The sequence below is a fragment of the Cetorhinus maximus genome, chromosome 12 (genome assembly GCF_964194155.1).
Source record: "Cetorhinus maximus chromosome 12, sCetMax3.hap1.1, whole genome shotgun sequence".
Taxonomy (NCBI): domain Eukaryota; kingdom Metazoa; phylum Chordata; class Chondrichthyes; order Lamniformes; family Cetorhinidae; genus Cetorhinus; species Cetorhinus maximus.
The window spans coordinates 79,378,504-79,395,008 of NC_135890.1; the positions used below are offsets into that span (position 1 = coordinate 79,378,504).

At 39.2% G+C, this 16,505-nt stretch overlaps 1 protein-coding gene across 2 annotated transcripts in view; it reads right to left on the reverse strand.

Annotated features, from left to right (window-relative positions):
* The window catches only part of mlec (malectin), a 46,037-nt gene that overhangs the window by 7,557 nt on the left and 21,975 nt on the right, over nt 1–16,505 (reverse strand). For both annotated transcript variants that reach the window (XM_078553983.1, XM_078553984.1), the window contains 2 exons: nt 6,966–7,145; nt 3,637–3,694 (listed from right to left, as the gene is read on the reverse strand). In XM_078553983.1, the coding sequence (XP_078410109.1) occupies nt 3,637–3,694; nt 6,966–7,145 (238 nt within the window). The remainder of the gene's footprint in view (nt 1–3,636; nt 3,695–6,965; nt 7,146–16,505) is intronic.

Below are 16,505 nucleotides of genomic sequence, written 5' to 3' on the forward strand. Positions count from 1 at the left end.
ATGGATTTGTTGTTTACCCCACAATGAGATACTTATCCTACAGATATTAATCTGCCAGTACTGGTAAGTAGGTTGAAGTGTCAGTGACTGATAGAACCTGTCCCCTAACCACATCTGAACGTAGGAAACTTCACCACTCCTCCATTCCTTGACCCCCTTTTCAAAATGTTAAAAAGTTAAACTCATACATAGCTCACAATATACTTGGGCAACTCAGCTTTGTATATTCAGTGAAAGTAAGTTTAAAAAAGTTATTTTTTTAAAAACGCTATCAAAATAGCAAGTATAGTTCAGTGAGAGCAAAAGGGGAGAGAAAACAAATCGCTGGCTTACCCAAGTATGACTGCTAGGGCTTAATGAACATCTGTTACTTAATTATTGAGTAACGGTCTTAATGGGCTCATCATTTGAGGTCAGCATAGCAAAATGTCATTGAACTGCAGGCAGTGATCAGGGTAATTATTATCAGACAACTTACTGCAACAAGAAATAATTACAGCCCATTATAAGCAAGAGCTTCTTTTTAAAACCCAGGCCATGCCTTCACTTCCTGAGTCTGCCTGTAAAAAGCTACTTTATTTCAAGGAATCCCAGATTTATTATGTTGACCAGTTTAATTCTATAAGTAAGTTTGAACATAGCACTTTCAAGATTTAACAATCTGTAATTGTTTTCCTGCACCACAACTCTTTTTCATGCTTTATCCAAATGAAAATTGGGTCACAAACTCAGAACATGTTACAAAAATTACAGCAAGGGCAGTTAAGAAAATGATTTGCAAGCTCATTCATGGCTCAGTTGTTAAGCACATTCCTAGTGTAGAACTAAGCCATAAAAAGTGCAGCTTCTATTTCTGGTCTGTGCCAAATTAGCAGATCTCAGCCAGGCCAGCAACTAGGGCACTGCTTTTCTTTCAGCCTTTATAGAACTGAAAGAGAGAGAAGTCACTTCAAATATAGAGTAATATTCTAAGCTTGGATGATTGGGCATTAATAATGTCGATCAGTCAGAGTTCAGAAAAATGAGAGATGATCTTATTGAAACATAAAATCCTGAGGGGACTTAATAGGGCAGACAGGAGAATGTTTCCTCTTGTTGGGGAGACTAGAACTAGGGGACACAGTTTAAGAATAAGAGTTCTCCCTTTAGACAAAGACGAGGAGGTTTTTTTTTTCTCAAGACAGTTATTAGTCAATGGAGTTCTCTTCCCTGGAAAGCAGTGGAGACTGGGTCATTGAATTTATTCAACACTTGAGTTTGATAGATCTTTGATAGACAAGGGAGTCAAGAGTTATGGGGGGCAGACAGTGGAGTTGAGACTACAACCAGACCAGCCATGATCTTATCAAATGGCGGAGCAGGCTCGAAGGGCTGAATGACCTACTTCTGCTCCCAAGACCTATGTTCCCATAAGGCCTATCAGAGATCCATTGCAGAAATTGTATCATAGGGTTCAGATTATTCAGATCAACAACTTTATTCAATGTCTGGATGAACCAGAAAGATACATGGTTTGATCTAAGTGTATTGGATCAGTAACTGGCCTCAATATCCTGGTTAGGAAGCAGAGGGAAAAGGGAAATAAAAAACGCCAGTGCCCCTAATCCAATGAGCCCTTCTCAGGATAAATTCTGACTACTCCTGTGTGGATGTTGTAGTCAATACCTTCAGAGGGGGAAAGTAAAATGATAATTATTTCTGCATCATTCTAAATTTGAATTCAATTAAAATTGTTAGTTGTCCAGAAAATTAATGACAGAATTCAAAAAATATCCTTCAGTTGCACCTATATTCATTGTTAATTAGTACAATGACCCTGATCAGATACAAAACTTCCTCCTCTTCATTTTATTAATTGTTTGTGTATGTTTTAATGTATAGAGTTAGAAGATGCTGTAGGAAGGTTAAAAAAGATCACTACGATACCCATTTTTACCTCTTAAATTAAAGCATTTATTCCATCATCCTTAGCTAATGCATAATTTTGGATACAAAAATGAACTCGATAGTCTAAGTCATCACTGGTTTTGGTAGCCATTAGTTATCTCTCTCTTTGTACCCGGCAGCTTGCCACAACACATCATTCTTCAAATTCCAAGTGACTTCTTCTACCAAAAGTCTGCAGCATCTGAAACTACTCGTAATCAGGCAATGGGAACTATGCTGAATGAATATACAGGGGCACTCAACTGATTCTGAAAGTGTGAATATTTAAAAATCTAGCTGAAGACAAAGGTTTCCACTAAATTTGTAAAGTATACAGTTTGAAACCATTCGGCAAACTTACGTTATATTTATATCACCGAGCTGTTTGGCGTAGAAGCAGTTCTGAAATACTCCAAGGTTTTCATTTGCCCTATTACACTGTGGGCAGATTTATAGCACTGGAGTAATAATAGACTAGTGCATTTCTGCCTGCAGGTTTGGACTGCCCCTTTTCCCCCACAAAATTTAGCCCATAAATGTGCTCTTTTCATTTTTGTTTCACTATCATAACAAATAATAATTTCCTCTTCATTTCAAAGAATGAACAATCTATAGATATTGGGTAAAGGTCAGAAATTTGAAATTTCACAGCCCACCAACCCAGCCCACAATCAAATAGGATGTTGACATGCACCGATTATAAGAGGAGTGCCCTTTTGGGCAAGTTGGCAGAGGGCTGCTAGCATCTGTAGAAGGGTACTACAGCAAGAGTATAGGAGGCCTAGGAGGAAAGAAAATTGCCAGGAAAACACAAAATCAAAGGCATACAGGCAATTGCTAATGGAGCGTATGATGCAAATTCCCATTCCCCCCCACCTCCCATTGGACGCCTGAGGGGCTCAAGGAAGGACACATATAGAACCATGGTTAGGAGTTGAGGCAAAATGCTGGGACAAAAATAGAGAGAACTTTACCTCCTACATCATCCATTCAGTAGCCTACATTCCGTAGCTAAGGGAAACTTTGTGGAAAAATGTTAATTCCCCAGCATGAAACCCCTTACATTTTTGTACAAAAGACTTCTTTGGAAATTCGCCTGCACTTATAACATACACTTGAGTGTCACCATCAGTTAAAAATAATGCAACATCTTTTTTCACCTTTAGTATCCTTACCCCTGTTGATTTTTTATATTTTTTGTTTAAGTGACAAGTGCTGATATCAAGACTTACTGAAGAATTGAAGCAACACAAGTAATACAATCTTCCTTCAGCCCTTTCTCCATAGCTTTGTTAATTGAACTGAGATTTAATTTAAGCGAAGGAAAGCTCCCTGAAAATAGCTTCCAAACTGAATTTTTCTTTATCCCCACTGCCTTATTAAAGCACAAATATGCCATCCACAAATCCTTTAAGATACTTTGTACTTCACTTTCTTTCCAATGCAAAAGATTTATTTTATGCATCTAACAGTGTAATCCAGGTAAAACACATGCAAGCCAAACAACAAAATAACTGATCAATTCACATATTAAACATTCAAAATCAATTGCAACATTATACTAAATTAGTAATGCTGTTCTCAAGGGATCTAATTGTTTTCTAAATAAACCATTAAAATTTAGGAACATGTCAGATATGTTGGTAAAAATCAACAAAAGCAACCAGAAATGTCTGAAACAGTTGAGACTATTTTCAATATTTAACTTACCCTCCACTGTTCCCTTTATGATGCATATGGCACAGACTTTAGGGTTGTCATAGTAACCCTAAAAAGGTAGAACCAACAAAGACAAAATTGTTAATTAACATTAGTATTTCAGTGTTTTCACCAAACTCTGGTGGGCTCAATAATTGTTCATGCACAATTATAATATACTCAGTTTTCTTATTTAATTCAATTCCAAACCATAATGGCAACAATCAAAGCACAATCAATACACATCATTTTTCTGAGAAGGGGCATAAGGTTTGTTTCTGCAATGTGAAATGAGAATTTAAACTTTCATTTGTAACTGTATTTTTCTTCCTTCACCATCAACAGCTGCACCATATATTAGGATCTGCAATGCCACCTGAAGTTTCTTACCCTTGTTATCATAACTCCACAGGCTAACCTGTGTTGCAGCACGGCCTGGGAACACTGAAAGCAAAATCTCTGCTTTGCTCAGTTAACTTCAGTGCTGAGTGTTGAATTAGAATCGCAAACTAATATGTTATCTACCCCAAAAGAGTTAAACTTGCCATCAAGATTTATTTTGGGCCACCAGTAAATTTAGCTGAGCCATTCAGAAAAGGAAGCTCCTATTATACTATTCCTATTCTGCGTTAACATTGGTGATAACCTGTAGGATAGCAACAGAGTTGCCACAACTGGCTTCAGTCCTCTAGGTTTTGAGGGGATCACCCAGATCCTGCTCCTGCAGTTGCATGTGGACATTGGGATTAGTGCAGGATTGAACTTAATGCTTCTCTCCAAAACCAAATAGCCCATTAACATTATGATTCACACATGAAGAAAGGCAAAATGAGTTGAGGTACCAGGAGGCAATCGGTATGGATAAACTGTACCTCAGCCAGGAACTAATCACCTGCAAAACAAGAGACAAACAAAAAAGGGAGAAAACTAGCCAAAATTGAGGACAGCAGAGCTGTAGTCACGGGTGTTGATGCCCAATACTCTGTTTCTCACAGCAAGTGAAGGCATACAGCTATACAAAGTGAACAGGGACACAGGCAGTGAGAACAAAAAATATATAGTTAGAAACTGCTGTTTAAAACTTATTTTTATAAAGAAGAACTCTTTGGGCTGAAGAACACATTAAATTTATTTTAAGAAAATTATGAAGACATTCCACAATCTGCAAGAACATTCAGATTATGCCACACAAAGACTGTATTAAACACAATAGACCCACTCAGATAAGAACAGCTCAGAAACTAGCTCCTTGTTTTAGTGAAGTTAGCCACTTATTTAGCATAGTACAAAGCATTGCAGAAATAGAGATTTTTTTAAGCCTGAGTTGTCATTAAACTTTAAGACCTGTTTTGCTGTTTGCTTGCTCACAGTGATACACTTTATTTTAAAAAAGACTATTTTAGAAAAAGCATTGAAGAATTTGACAGTATGAATGTCAACTAATTGATTAATGTAAAATATAAATAATATAACCTATTAACATAGGTTACTGCTTTACCATCTACTATTGACAAAATTTTATTAAACAAGCCATTGTTCACCCTTGGAAGTGCAATAAAATACTTCTTTAATTCTTATTACACAATAGTCTGTTTTTACAGCTTTTGATGTTGCTTTTAACATGTTGTCTTCATTATGGGCCGGTTTATCTTTACATTGGCAATATAGTTAGTGCTCTTTTTTTTATTCTTTCCTGGGGCGTGGGCATCGCTGGCTGGGCCAGCATTTATTGCCCATCCCTAATTGCTCGAGGTGGTGGTGGCGAGCCACCTTCTTGAACTGCTGCAGTCCATGTGACGACTCTCAAATGTGTAATGGCTCTTGTGGCCCACTTATGTCTCCTCGTATATCTGGCAGGGTGAAAACATTAGGATATCCAATTTGTAGCTCTGGGAAGAAAGCTATGGATTTTATATCGGTTATGGTGATAATGGAACTTTATCTCATATTATACAAATATACTATGTATTCAGCATACTTCCAGCAGTGTGAAAAGATAAATAAGTTACAAAGTCTGCAGGAATAAACAGTTCAACATTATCACAAGACCATGAAATGTTGCTAGTCAATTATTTACAATTTTAACCAGTTTATATTTAGCCTTAAAAATAGGCAATTTCTTAGTCTAGGAAGCAAAGCAAATATGACGGTTAAACTTGTTCCATGACTTCCCAAGGTTACTCTGATCATGATTGACTGTGACCTGCTGAAAACTGAACTTGTTGGCTTTTGGGAAGGGCAGAATTGGCCTCAGCTTTGCTGTTCCAAATCATTCAATAGGCGTCTTGATACTTTCGTCTGATCTCAAACATGAAAAGTGGCTACTTGGAGAAAGCACTAAGCAGCTACTGGCACCCATAGAATTGTGCCAAAGAATATGCCAGGACCCTCAACAGACACAGGGAGATAGCAGAAGAGTGGAGAGGGCTCTTTCGAGCTTCATCTCAGTTGAGAGTAGTCTTGCCTCTGAGTTAGAGGGTTGTGGTTTGAAGCCCCAATCCAGGACTTGAGCCCATAACAGTGCAGTACTGAGGGAGTGCTACACAGTCAACGGTATCATTTCTTTTGGTTGACACAAATGTAATACTGACAAAAGCCAGTTTGAAATAAGTGGGTGGGACTGCACCAGTGGCACCAAGTTATCAATGCACTCGCTAGCAATGGAGCAATTCCAGAACTATAGATCAATTCTGTAGGTCGCAGAAAACTGTATTTGTCAAAATGAAGGACATGAGGGTTGGGAATAGAAAGCTTTACTCTTCACAATTCAGTGTCAGCATCAAGCAATCTTAGCTCAGGTACAGCCGTTAGATACAAAGTAAAGCTTCCTCAACCCTACCCCAAAAACATGCCATGATCCCAAACTCTCAATAGCACCTATACAGCAGGAATGTCCAAGTGAAAACTTTGTCAAATACTACCTCGACTTTGACAACATGCTCTTTGAAGTCCATGCAAAGCAGGCCCATTTGTACTTATTTCTAATCACTGCTTTTTCCTGTTTGAAATTTTGGGCCTGTAGGTTTGGAAAGGGCTGTTCTTAATAGTGTTGCCTTATTGATGCTATGTTGTAAAACAGAACACCAATATCTGTGAACATCAGTCACTTGAGGTAAATAGAAATTAAGTAAAACATTGATTTATATGTGGCTCTTGAGGTTTTACTATACATATCTAAGCAGCCCACATACACAAAAGCCAATTCAACAGCGCCAATCCTCAAATTAGTATTGAGTTAAATATTAATTTTTTTGAAGATTGGTTAGCCCAAGACACCGGAAAACTGTTGCTCCAGCTAGCTGAAAAAAAATTGTTCAATTAACATTAAAATGTTTCTTTACCTTGACAAATTCTACGAGTAGTTTCCCATTGAATGTAGATACTTCTCCTTGAACGCTGAGTTTTCCTTTTCTAATAGTGAAAGATACCAGTTCATCGTGTGCTGTGCTGTGTCCCACTTTTTCAAATATGTCCAAATCTTTCACTACTACGTGCTGTCCATTTAGTCTCACATCAAAGACCTAAAGGGGTAAAAAGCAAACCACAAAACAAGTAACACAGGCTTCTGAAGGCCCAGTTATCATATTGACACCTGCACAGCCATGCTAAGATGGAAACATGTATAACACACAAATGGGCCACACCCCAACTTAAAACAATTTTCTTTGCTTTTGGGAAAGCAGCTTCTATGTGAGTTACCAAGGTGGGTAAGGTTACAACTTATAGGTAGACTATTTTCATTACTCATTAATAACAATATAACATTCCTATTCTGGCCGTTTTAAACCACAACCTACACACTCTATGAACGCTCCCATAATGGCATGATTGCAAAAATTTCTGAAACATTGCTGAATTTAAGCCCACGGTTCTTTCTACCTACTGTTTACACCTCAAAACTATTATACATCAAAGCACCCAGACTAGCTGGACTTAATCCAATTAATACACACAGGCTAAATCTCTGTTTTTAAAAAATAATTTCCAATAACATTATATACATTAATATCCCTTCCTGACAGTGTATTTGGAGGATACCTCAGTGCCACATGATTCCAGGCCAGCCCGAGATTTTTTTTCTACTGTCACAGGAACTGCTGATGATTAAGACTTGGCTCATCAAAAATTGCTTAACATTGAATAGATAAGGAGATTTAAATGAAAACATAAATTGTTACTAATAGCACAGTCAAGAACTCTTGAGCCATACTTTCTATGAATGCGTATTCACATGCATGCAGAAATCTGTGAATGTGTATTTACATGTCTGTGCAGAGCTCCACATATTAGCATCCAAACGTTGCTTACATTTTTGACATTAGAAAAGAGGTGAAGATACTAAGTTAAAAATCAGGTTCAGAACTTCCTGAAATTTTCTTTGCACCTGATGCAGTTACAGCACAGAGGACGATCACTCTGTTGAAGTGATCTGACACTTCAAAATGAGATATGCCTTGGGTTTGGCCTCTCCCAAGTGGTACTATAGTTATGCATTGCTGATGAAACCTGTCGTGTAACTGAGTCATAACACTGTCTGTGGACAGAACAAAATATAACACGGAAAATGGACTACCTCAAATAATATTTAAAAGAAGCCTACTTGAAATACTGAGGCAGTTAAATGGGAGTTTCTTTATTTTACGCAAACAGTAAAGTTATGTAAAATTTTATCGACAGAATTGTTTCATGTCTGGACAATGGATGCAGCCTCACCACTTTTTTTCCCAAAAAAATTATACTTTTAAATTGTAAATTTGATTTAATCAAAGCCAAATTTCCTCCACAACAACATTCTCTTTGTTCTCACCAATGTTCTCTCTAATGGTCTCCAAATAGTCATCATCAATAAATAGCTTGACCACTAGTCAAAGGCCAAATCACCTTCCATGGAGCTTTAGCTATTCTTTAGCCCTGCTGATTGGTACCATAATTTTCTTACTGGCACTTTACTCATCATATCTATCTCACTCTTAAAGTGGCCTTGATTGTGTGTGAGAGAGAAGTTTGCACCTGGGGAACAATTGGAACACAACTATCTTCAAAGTCCTTCTACAATTGAGAGGAAGAATTGGTAAAACTCTTGTGCTAGGTCCTTGAGGGAGAGTGCAAGGCGAGGTCAGGATTAGCTCTGCCAATGGTTGAAACCCACTGTAAAATAGACTGTTGACACTTAATTGTTTTGGTTCCCACATGCTGAATAGTCACTTAGGGGAAGTCCCAGATAAATGATGGTCCTTGCAGTGCCATAACCCAACTTCTTCAGCCCCTTCAGGAGAGTTAAAAGGAGAAACAAGGTGGGGAGATGGCAGGGGTGAGAAATGGATTTCCTGATGGCTCAGGAGGTAAACGGACCTGGAGATATAACTGTTAAGTTTCAGGTTCAGTCCCTGGTTCAGGTTTGTGCTGAGCTAGCAGAGATAGTCCTGCACATTAGTGAGAGCAATGGCTGTAATGTTTTAGAGAGAGCAAGAGATAAAACCAGCCTGACTTCCCTCTTATGATCGCTGCAGTGTGACCCCAGTGAAAAAGTGCATGTGTGATACTGGTTGAAAATTAGATTAACTGTGAAGTCTCCCATGGTTGAAAAGTCTGCCACACTCAATGGCAAGGCTCATATGAAAACTACAAGGTACTAGAGGGCCACTAGCACCCACAAAACTGCACCCTACCATGAATGAGCAACCCAGGGAAAGGAACTGGGGGGGGTAGCTTAAAAAAAAAACCCTTAAATCTGATTATTTTACTGTTCACAATACAGAAGTCCATTTATTAAAAATAGCTTCTCTTGATTGCAAAGCTATTGCATCAAACAAATCCTGGTTTTCTTTCACAATACTGTACCTCTCTGTAAATGTTTGATACAAAGACAAAAAAAAGGTTACTCCACAAAAGGTTATGCAGCATTCAGGTGACTAATGGGAACCACTAAGGACATTCAACAATCAAAGGGCTGGCAGTAACCACCCCCCACCGAGGTAATTGTTAATCTATCTGCAAACATCTCCATTCCAAGAACGGCAATGTTGGGGAAAAAATAGGACAACCTTCAAAGGACAAATTTGAAAACATGTCTTTGCTCAAGTTTGAAAACCTCCTTTCCAATAAGGTTTCAGGGTTTATCCTCTATAAGGTGTTCCCTGAGAAAGCCACATTATACACCAATGATAAATGCTCTCCTAACATTCATGTGTAAAGATCTGATCAGTCAAAAGTATTTGTAATTTGTTCAGACATGTACAAATGATAATGATAAAGTTCCAAGTGAATGAAAAACGCTAACACTAAAGTGCCAAATGTATTTTCTGTGAACAGATTAGTCCACAGTGCCTTGGTAACACAAAACAAGTTATCGCTCCACAATCTGACAGATGAAGTGCTCTGTAACAAGTTTAATTCTCGAATCGAACAATGTAATAATCAATCCTACTGCTACATTTGAGTATCAATCTGTTGATGATACAGTTTCAATCTGGACATTGACCTTACAGCAGTCTTGTGCTTCAGATCCCTCAGTAGTCAGTAAGTACATCAACCTGGATCTTGGGGCACATTTTGCCAGACATACAATGTACATCTGCTGATTTCCTCTTTTGACCCTCACCAATTTTTTTTCTCCCCTGAAGGCATTAACTTTTGCTGTTCAGACCCATGCTGTCAGGCATGCTCTACTAACTCATCCAAATGGTCATTGTTCATCAAAAGTGAGAATAGCCAGGCCATTCAACTGTTGGGGGCATCACATCTCAAAAGTTTTTTTTAATTTTTTTCATGGGGTGTGGCATGATCAGCATTTGTTGCCTATCCCTAACTGCCCTTGCCAGGTCATTTCAGAGGGCAGTTAAGAGTCAACCATGTTGCTGTGGGTCTGGAGTCACACTTAGGCCAGGCTAGGTAAGGATGGCAGATTTCCTTCCCTAAAGGACATTAGTGAACCAAATGGGTTTTTGCGAAAATCGAAGATAGTTTCATGCATTCCAGTTTCATGTATTCCAGATTTATTAACTGAATTGAAATTCCACCAGCTGGGATTTGAACCTATGTCCCCAGAACATTAGGCTGGTTCTCCGGATTACTAGTCCAGCAACATTACCACTATGCCACCGTCTCCCCTATCTGTTCACTTACCTTTATTTAGGAACCCCTGCCAGAAATTTTGATCTGGAGCAGGAATACTTCTAAATTTCCACATTTGTCAATCCAACAAAAACTTTAAAACTGCCTGTACTGTACATAATGTTCTTCAGGCAAGACAGGGAAGGAGGTAAAAGAGGAGGGGGTATCACATTATTGATCTAGGAATCAATTACAGCAGTAAGGAGGGATGACGTCTTAGAAGGCTCCTCAAATGAAGCCATATGGGTAGAACTGAAGAGCAAAAAAGGAGCAATCATATTGCTGGGAGTGTACTATAGGTCCCCAAACAGTCAGAGAGAAATAGAAGAGCAGATATGTAGGCAAATTTCAGAGAAGTGTAAAACTAACAGAGTAGTAATAGTGGGGGATTTCAACTTCCCCAACATTAACTGGGTTAGTCATAGTGTGACAGGCGTGGAGGAAGCAGAATTCTTAAAATGCATCCAGGAGAGCTTTTTAAGCCAGTATGTAGAAGGTCCTACAAGACAGGTGGCGGTCCTGGACTTAGTTTTAGGGAATGAAGCCGGGCAAGTAGTAGAGGTATCAGTGGGGGAACATTTTGCAGATAGTGATCATAACTCCGTTAGATTGAAGGTTGTTATGGAAAAGGACAAGGATGGGCCAGAGTTCTAAATTGGGGGAAGGCTGATTTTAATAAGATCAGATATGATTTGGCCAGAGTGGATTGGGAGCAGCTACTTTTAGGTAAATCTGCATCAGAGCAGTGGGACTCATTCAAGAAGGAAATAGGGAGAGTACAGGGCCAACATATTCCAGTAAAGATAAAAGGTGGGACCAACAAATCCAAGAAACCCTGGATGGCAAGGGATATACAGGATTGGATAAAGGGGGGCTTATGGCAGATACCAAGGGCTCAAAACAGCAGAAGCCCTAGAGGAGTATAGAATGTGTGAGGGGGGGGGGCGGAATGTGTGTGTGTGTGTGTGTGTGTGTGGCGGGGGTGGGGGGGGACTTAAAAAGAGAATTAGTAGAGCACAAAGGGGACATGAAAAAACACTGGCAGGTAAAATAAAGGAAAATCCAAAGTTATTTTACAAGTACATTAAGAGTAAGAGGATAACTAGGGAAAGAGTAGGGCCCATTAAGGACCATAGTGATAATTTGTGTGTGGAGCCAGAAGATGTAGGTAGGGTTCTAAATAAATACTTTGTGTCGGTGTTCACAAGTGAGGGGGACGACGTGGGTATGGAAATCAGGCAGAAGGACTGAGATATAATTAAATAAATTAGCATAGAAAGGGAGGATGTTCTAAGTGGTCTGGCAGGCTTAAAAGTAGATAAATCTCCAGGCCCAGACGAAATGTATCCCAGGCTGTTGAGCGAGGCAAGGGAGGAGATAGCAGGGGCACTGGCAATTTTCAATACCTCTCTGGCCACAGGAGAGGTTCCAGAGGACTGGAGGACATCCAATGTGGTACTGTTATTCAAGAAGGGAGGAAGGGATAAACCAGGGAACTACAAGCCAGTCAGTCTAACCTCAGTGGTGGGAAACTATTGGAGGCAATTCTGAGGGACAGAATTAATCTACACTTGGAGAGGCAGGGATTAATCAAGGACAGTCAGCATGGTTTTGTTAAGGGCAGATCATGTCTGACCAATTTGATTGAATTTTACAAAGAGGTGGCCAGGTGTGTAGATGAGGACAATGCACTTGACGTAGTCTACTTGGGCTTCAGCAAGGCTTTTGATAAGGTCCCGCATGGGAGACTGATAACGAAGGTAAGAGCCCATGGGATCCAAGGCAATTTGGCAACTTGGATCCAGAATTGGCTGAGTGGCAGGAAGCAGAGGGTGATGGTCGAGGGGTGTTTTTGTGACTCGATGCCTGTGTCCAGTGGGGTTCCACAGGGATCGGTGTTGTTCCCTTGCTGTTTATGGTATGTATAAATGATTTAGATTTGGATGTAGGAGGGTTGATCAGTAAGTTCACGGATGACACGAAAATTAGTGGGGTGGTAAATAGTGAGGAGGGTAGTCTTAGATTACAGGAGGATATAGATGGGCTGATCAGTAGCAAATGGAATTTAATCCAGATAAGCGTGTGAGGTGATGCACTTGGGCAGGACAAACAATGCACGGGAATACACAATGAATGGTAGGACCCTGGGAAGTACCGAGGATCAGAAAGGCCTTGGTGTGTGTGTCCACCGGTCCCTTAAGGTAGCGGGGCACGTAGAGAAGGTGGTTAAGAAGGCATATGGGATACTAGCCTTTATTAGCTGAGACATAGAATATAAGAGCAGGGAGGCTACGCTGGAACTGTATAAAACGCTGGTTACGCCACAGCTAGAGTATTGCATGCAGTTCTGGAATCCGCATTATAGGAAGGATTTGATTGCACTAGAGAGAGCGCAAAGGAGATTTACCAGGATGTTGCCTGGGCTGGAGAGTTTTAGTTATGACGAGAGATTGGATAGACTGGGGTAATTTTCCCCGGAGCAGAGGAGATTGAAGGGGGACATCTTGAGATGTATAAAATTATGAGTGGCATAGATAGGGTGGACAGGAAGGAACTTTTTCTCTTGGTGGAGGGATCAAAAACCAGGGGGCATAGATTTAAGGTTGGGGGCAGGAGGTTTAGAGGGGATGAGGGGAAGAATTTTTTCACCCAGAGGGTGGTGGGAATCTGGAACTCACTGCCTGAAAGGATGGTAGAGGCAGAAACCCTCATAACATTTAAGAAGTATTTGGATGTGCACTTGTGATGCCAGGGCATACAAGGCTATGGGCTTAGTGCTGGAAAATGGGATTAGAATAGTTAGGTACTTGTTTAACTGGCGCAGACTCGATGGGCCGAAGGATCTTTTTCTGTGCTGTAGACCTCTATGACTTTATAATGTATATACTCTCTTAAACAACCATCTTCAGATCGGAAACCAATAATCTTTTGTTTATTTTCAGTAAATTAGAAAATCAAACAATGAATTCTATTCTCCCAACAAATGGATTTCTCATATTTGTGAAACACAATGTTAAACATGCAAGGAAAAAAGAGGTTTCACAACACAGTTTATATGAGATTATTTTACATTTGGTAATGTAACCAACTACCTGAGAAACTGTGTGGGTTGGAAGTATGCAGCTATATAAAGTGGTTAATGGAACTCTTTACATTAAAAGAGATTGGGACATCTAGATTCATGGAATTGAGGGTTCACTTGTGATTGTAGCATTTGCAGCTCTGTAAAGTGAAAGCTATCTTCTGGTAATTATCATCAATAGTATTAAAAGTACCCTCCACACTTACAGTATAAAATTGAACTTTAGAAAGATTGGACTTTTAAATTGATCTTTCTTATGAAGGTTTGCTTAAAAACACAAAAAAACTATTCAAATCATGGGATCAATGAAACTTCCCATCCATTCTATTTAGTTAGCTTTGCTCAACTGGTAGAAATCTTGCTACTGAATCATAATACTGTGGGTTCAACACACACTCCAGGATGAACACTTCAGTGCAGAACCTGAGGATATGCTGCATTATTGAAGATGCTGTTTTTTAAATGAACATTACAATCCTGCCTGCCTATTCAGGTGTATGTAAACAATCCCATTACACACCTGTCTAGCACAGGGAATTGTTTTTCATGATTCAATCACTTTCATCCCTCAACCAACACCATTGAAACCGATCAATTAGCTATTCATCTCATGTGCTGTTTGTGGGTCTCCTTGCTTAAACTAACTGCCTCATTTGTCTCAACAAAAACAGAACAATACTTCAAAAATAATTCTCTGGCTGTGAAGTGCTTTGGAACTTCCTGAGGACATAACAGTCATTGTCAAAATGAAAGTTTTTTTTCTTGAGGAAAGTTTCTATAGCTTACCAGATTAATTATGTCCCATCCATTGGTCCTCTAAAATGGGAAAGACACACAATGTGGTCTGTATTGGAGGAGTTCAAACGCTCATTTCAATACTGCAGTGGCTTGAACTAAACTGCTCCATGCGCACAGGATGACAACAGGTTGGCGCTCATGGAGTTTTCGGGGGAAGAGGAAGGAGGCGATTTCCCCACACATATCAAAAACAGATTCCATCTCAGTTGGTCTAGGAATCAATACTGACAGTGGACGCTGAGGCATAGTTGTGTCTTGTGTTGCTACAGGTTGGCTTCAGGATAAACAAGCTGATTTCTATAACTGTGTGTGGAACTATAGTTGAAAATCTCCAGCTGAAGAGCGAGCACAGGCATGGCCAATTGAATGACCTCTAGTATTTTAATTTCAATCACCCAATGGTAACATTGGTTTTTAACTTTGAAGAAAAATGTGATTAAGGTGGAGGGCTGCACTTTTGTTAACTCCCCTCTTCAGGCTTTGACAAACTTAAGTCTGGATTGATTAAAAGAAAGAATGTGGATTTATACAAATTTGCTTCATCACACCCATTAGAACCATCTCAAAGTACAGCAGTAAACTGATTTGAAGTAGTCGATTGTGATTAATTGTTCTTACAGCAATTATTTTCCAGTGAGTATTAAATGGAACTGTAGACACAGAATATCAATACAATAATGGGAATTTAATACAGTTTTATATTTTCAGTTGTAAGCCAATGTTTAGTGTCTGCTTCTCATTAAATTCAAGATCCTTCTTCAGACTGAAAACAAAAATCAGCAAGAGTGCCACATTGGTTTTTCTACATTAAGGGTTCCTTCCATATTTTTACAACCAAACAAATTGACCAATGTTTACCAAGCTTTACCAAGGACACCCTTGTGTTTCCAATAGATGAAGTTTACAACTGCAGGCAACATAAAAGGAACATTAAAATCAAGTTTTACCAATTTTCATCAATAAATTACCTGATTTTCCCCCATTAGATGGTAAAAAGGTATAAACAGATTTTCACACCCCCTGATATTTCCCACCGTTTGCAAAAGAATCGGGTCCACAGATGTGCATACATTTGTAATGTCAAGGAAGCATGTGGAAAATCCTCAGTAATGACAACAGCAATATTAACAAAATAGACAATGAAGGTCAGTGTAGTACAATGTTGGCACTATACTGTTCATAGCACATACTCCACAATCAAACCTCAGCATCAACTTTTTCAAATAAAAACAGACAATGCAGGAAACATGCAGTAGGTCACACTGCATCAGCAGTGAGAGAAAACACACAGGGTTAACATTTGAGGTCAACGATGTTAGGCAGAGTTTTGACAAAAATGTATTGATCGGAAATGTTAGCCCAACGCTTCTCCCTTCAGATGCTACATGATCTGAATGTTTGCAACATTTGCATTATTTTACTTTTTATTTCACATTTCAGTCAGCCCTTTAAAATAGTTGTGCTCATGATACCATAGGGATGCTGTGTTACTTTAAACATGAATTTTAGCAGCCAATATTTTGATAGCTCATTCATAAATACTATAAATGCACTGCTAAACTAATTCAACATTATCTCGTGATCAAAGCAACTTATATTCCATCATTACTTTTGGAATTGCCATTGAGGCCCACACAAGTGTCTTCAGTTGTGACTTCGCTTAGCTACATCTTGTTCATCTCCTGCTCGTTTTCCTGAAGTTCAATGATGTCAAAAATAAAAACAAACTGGGGGTGGGGGTGGGTTTGGAGTTCTAATTCCTCCTCATTCCATGAATTTCTCCTAGTCGTCGCTGCCAAAAAATTTAAAATTGAGGGGGGGAGAAGAGTTTTAAAATTGGGAATGAAAACTGATTTTAGAGGCCCCCTAAACACAAAACATTAACAGT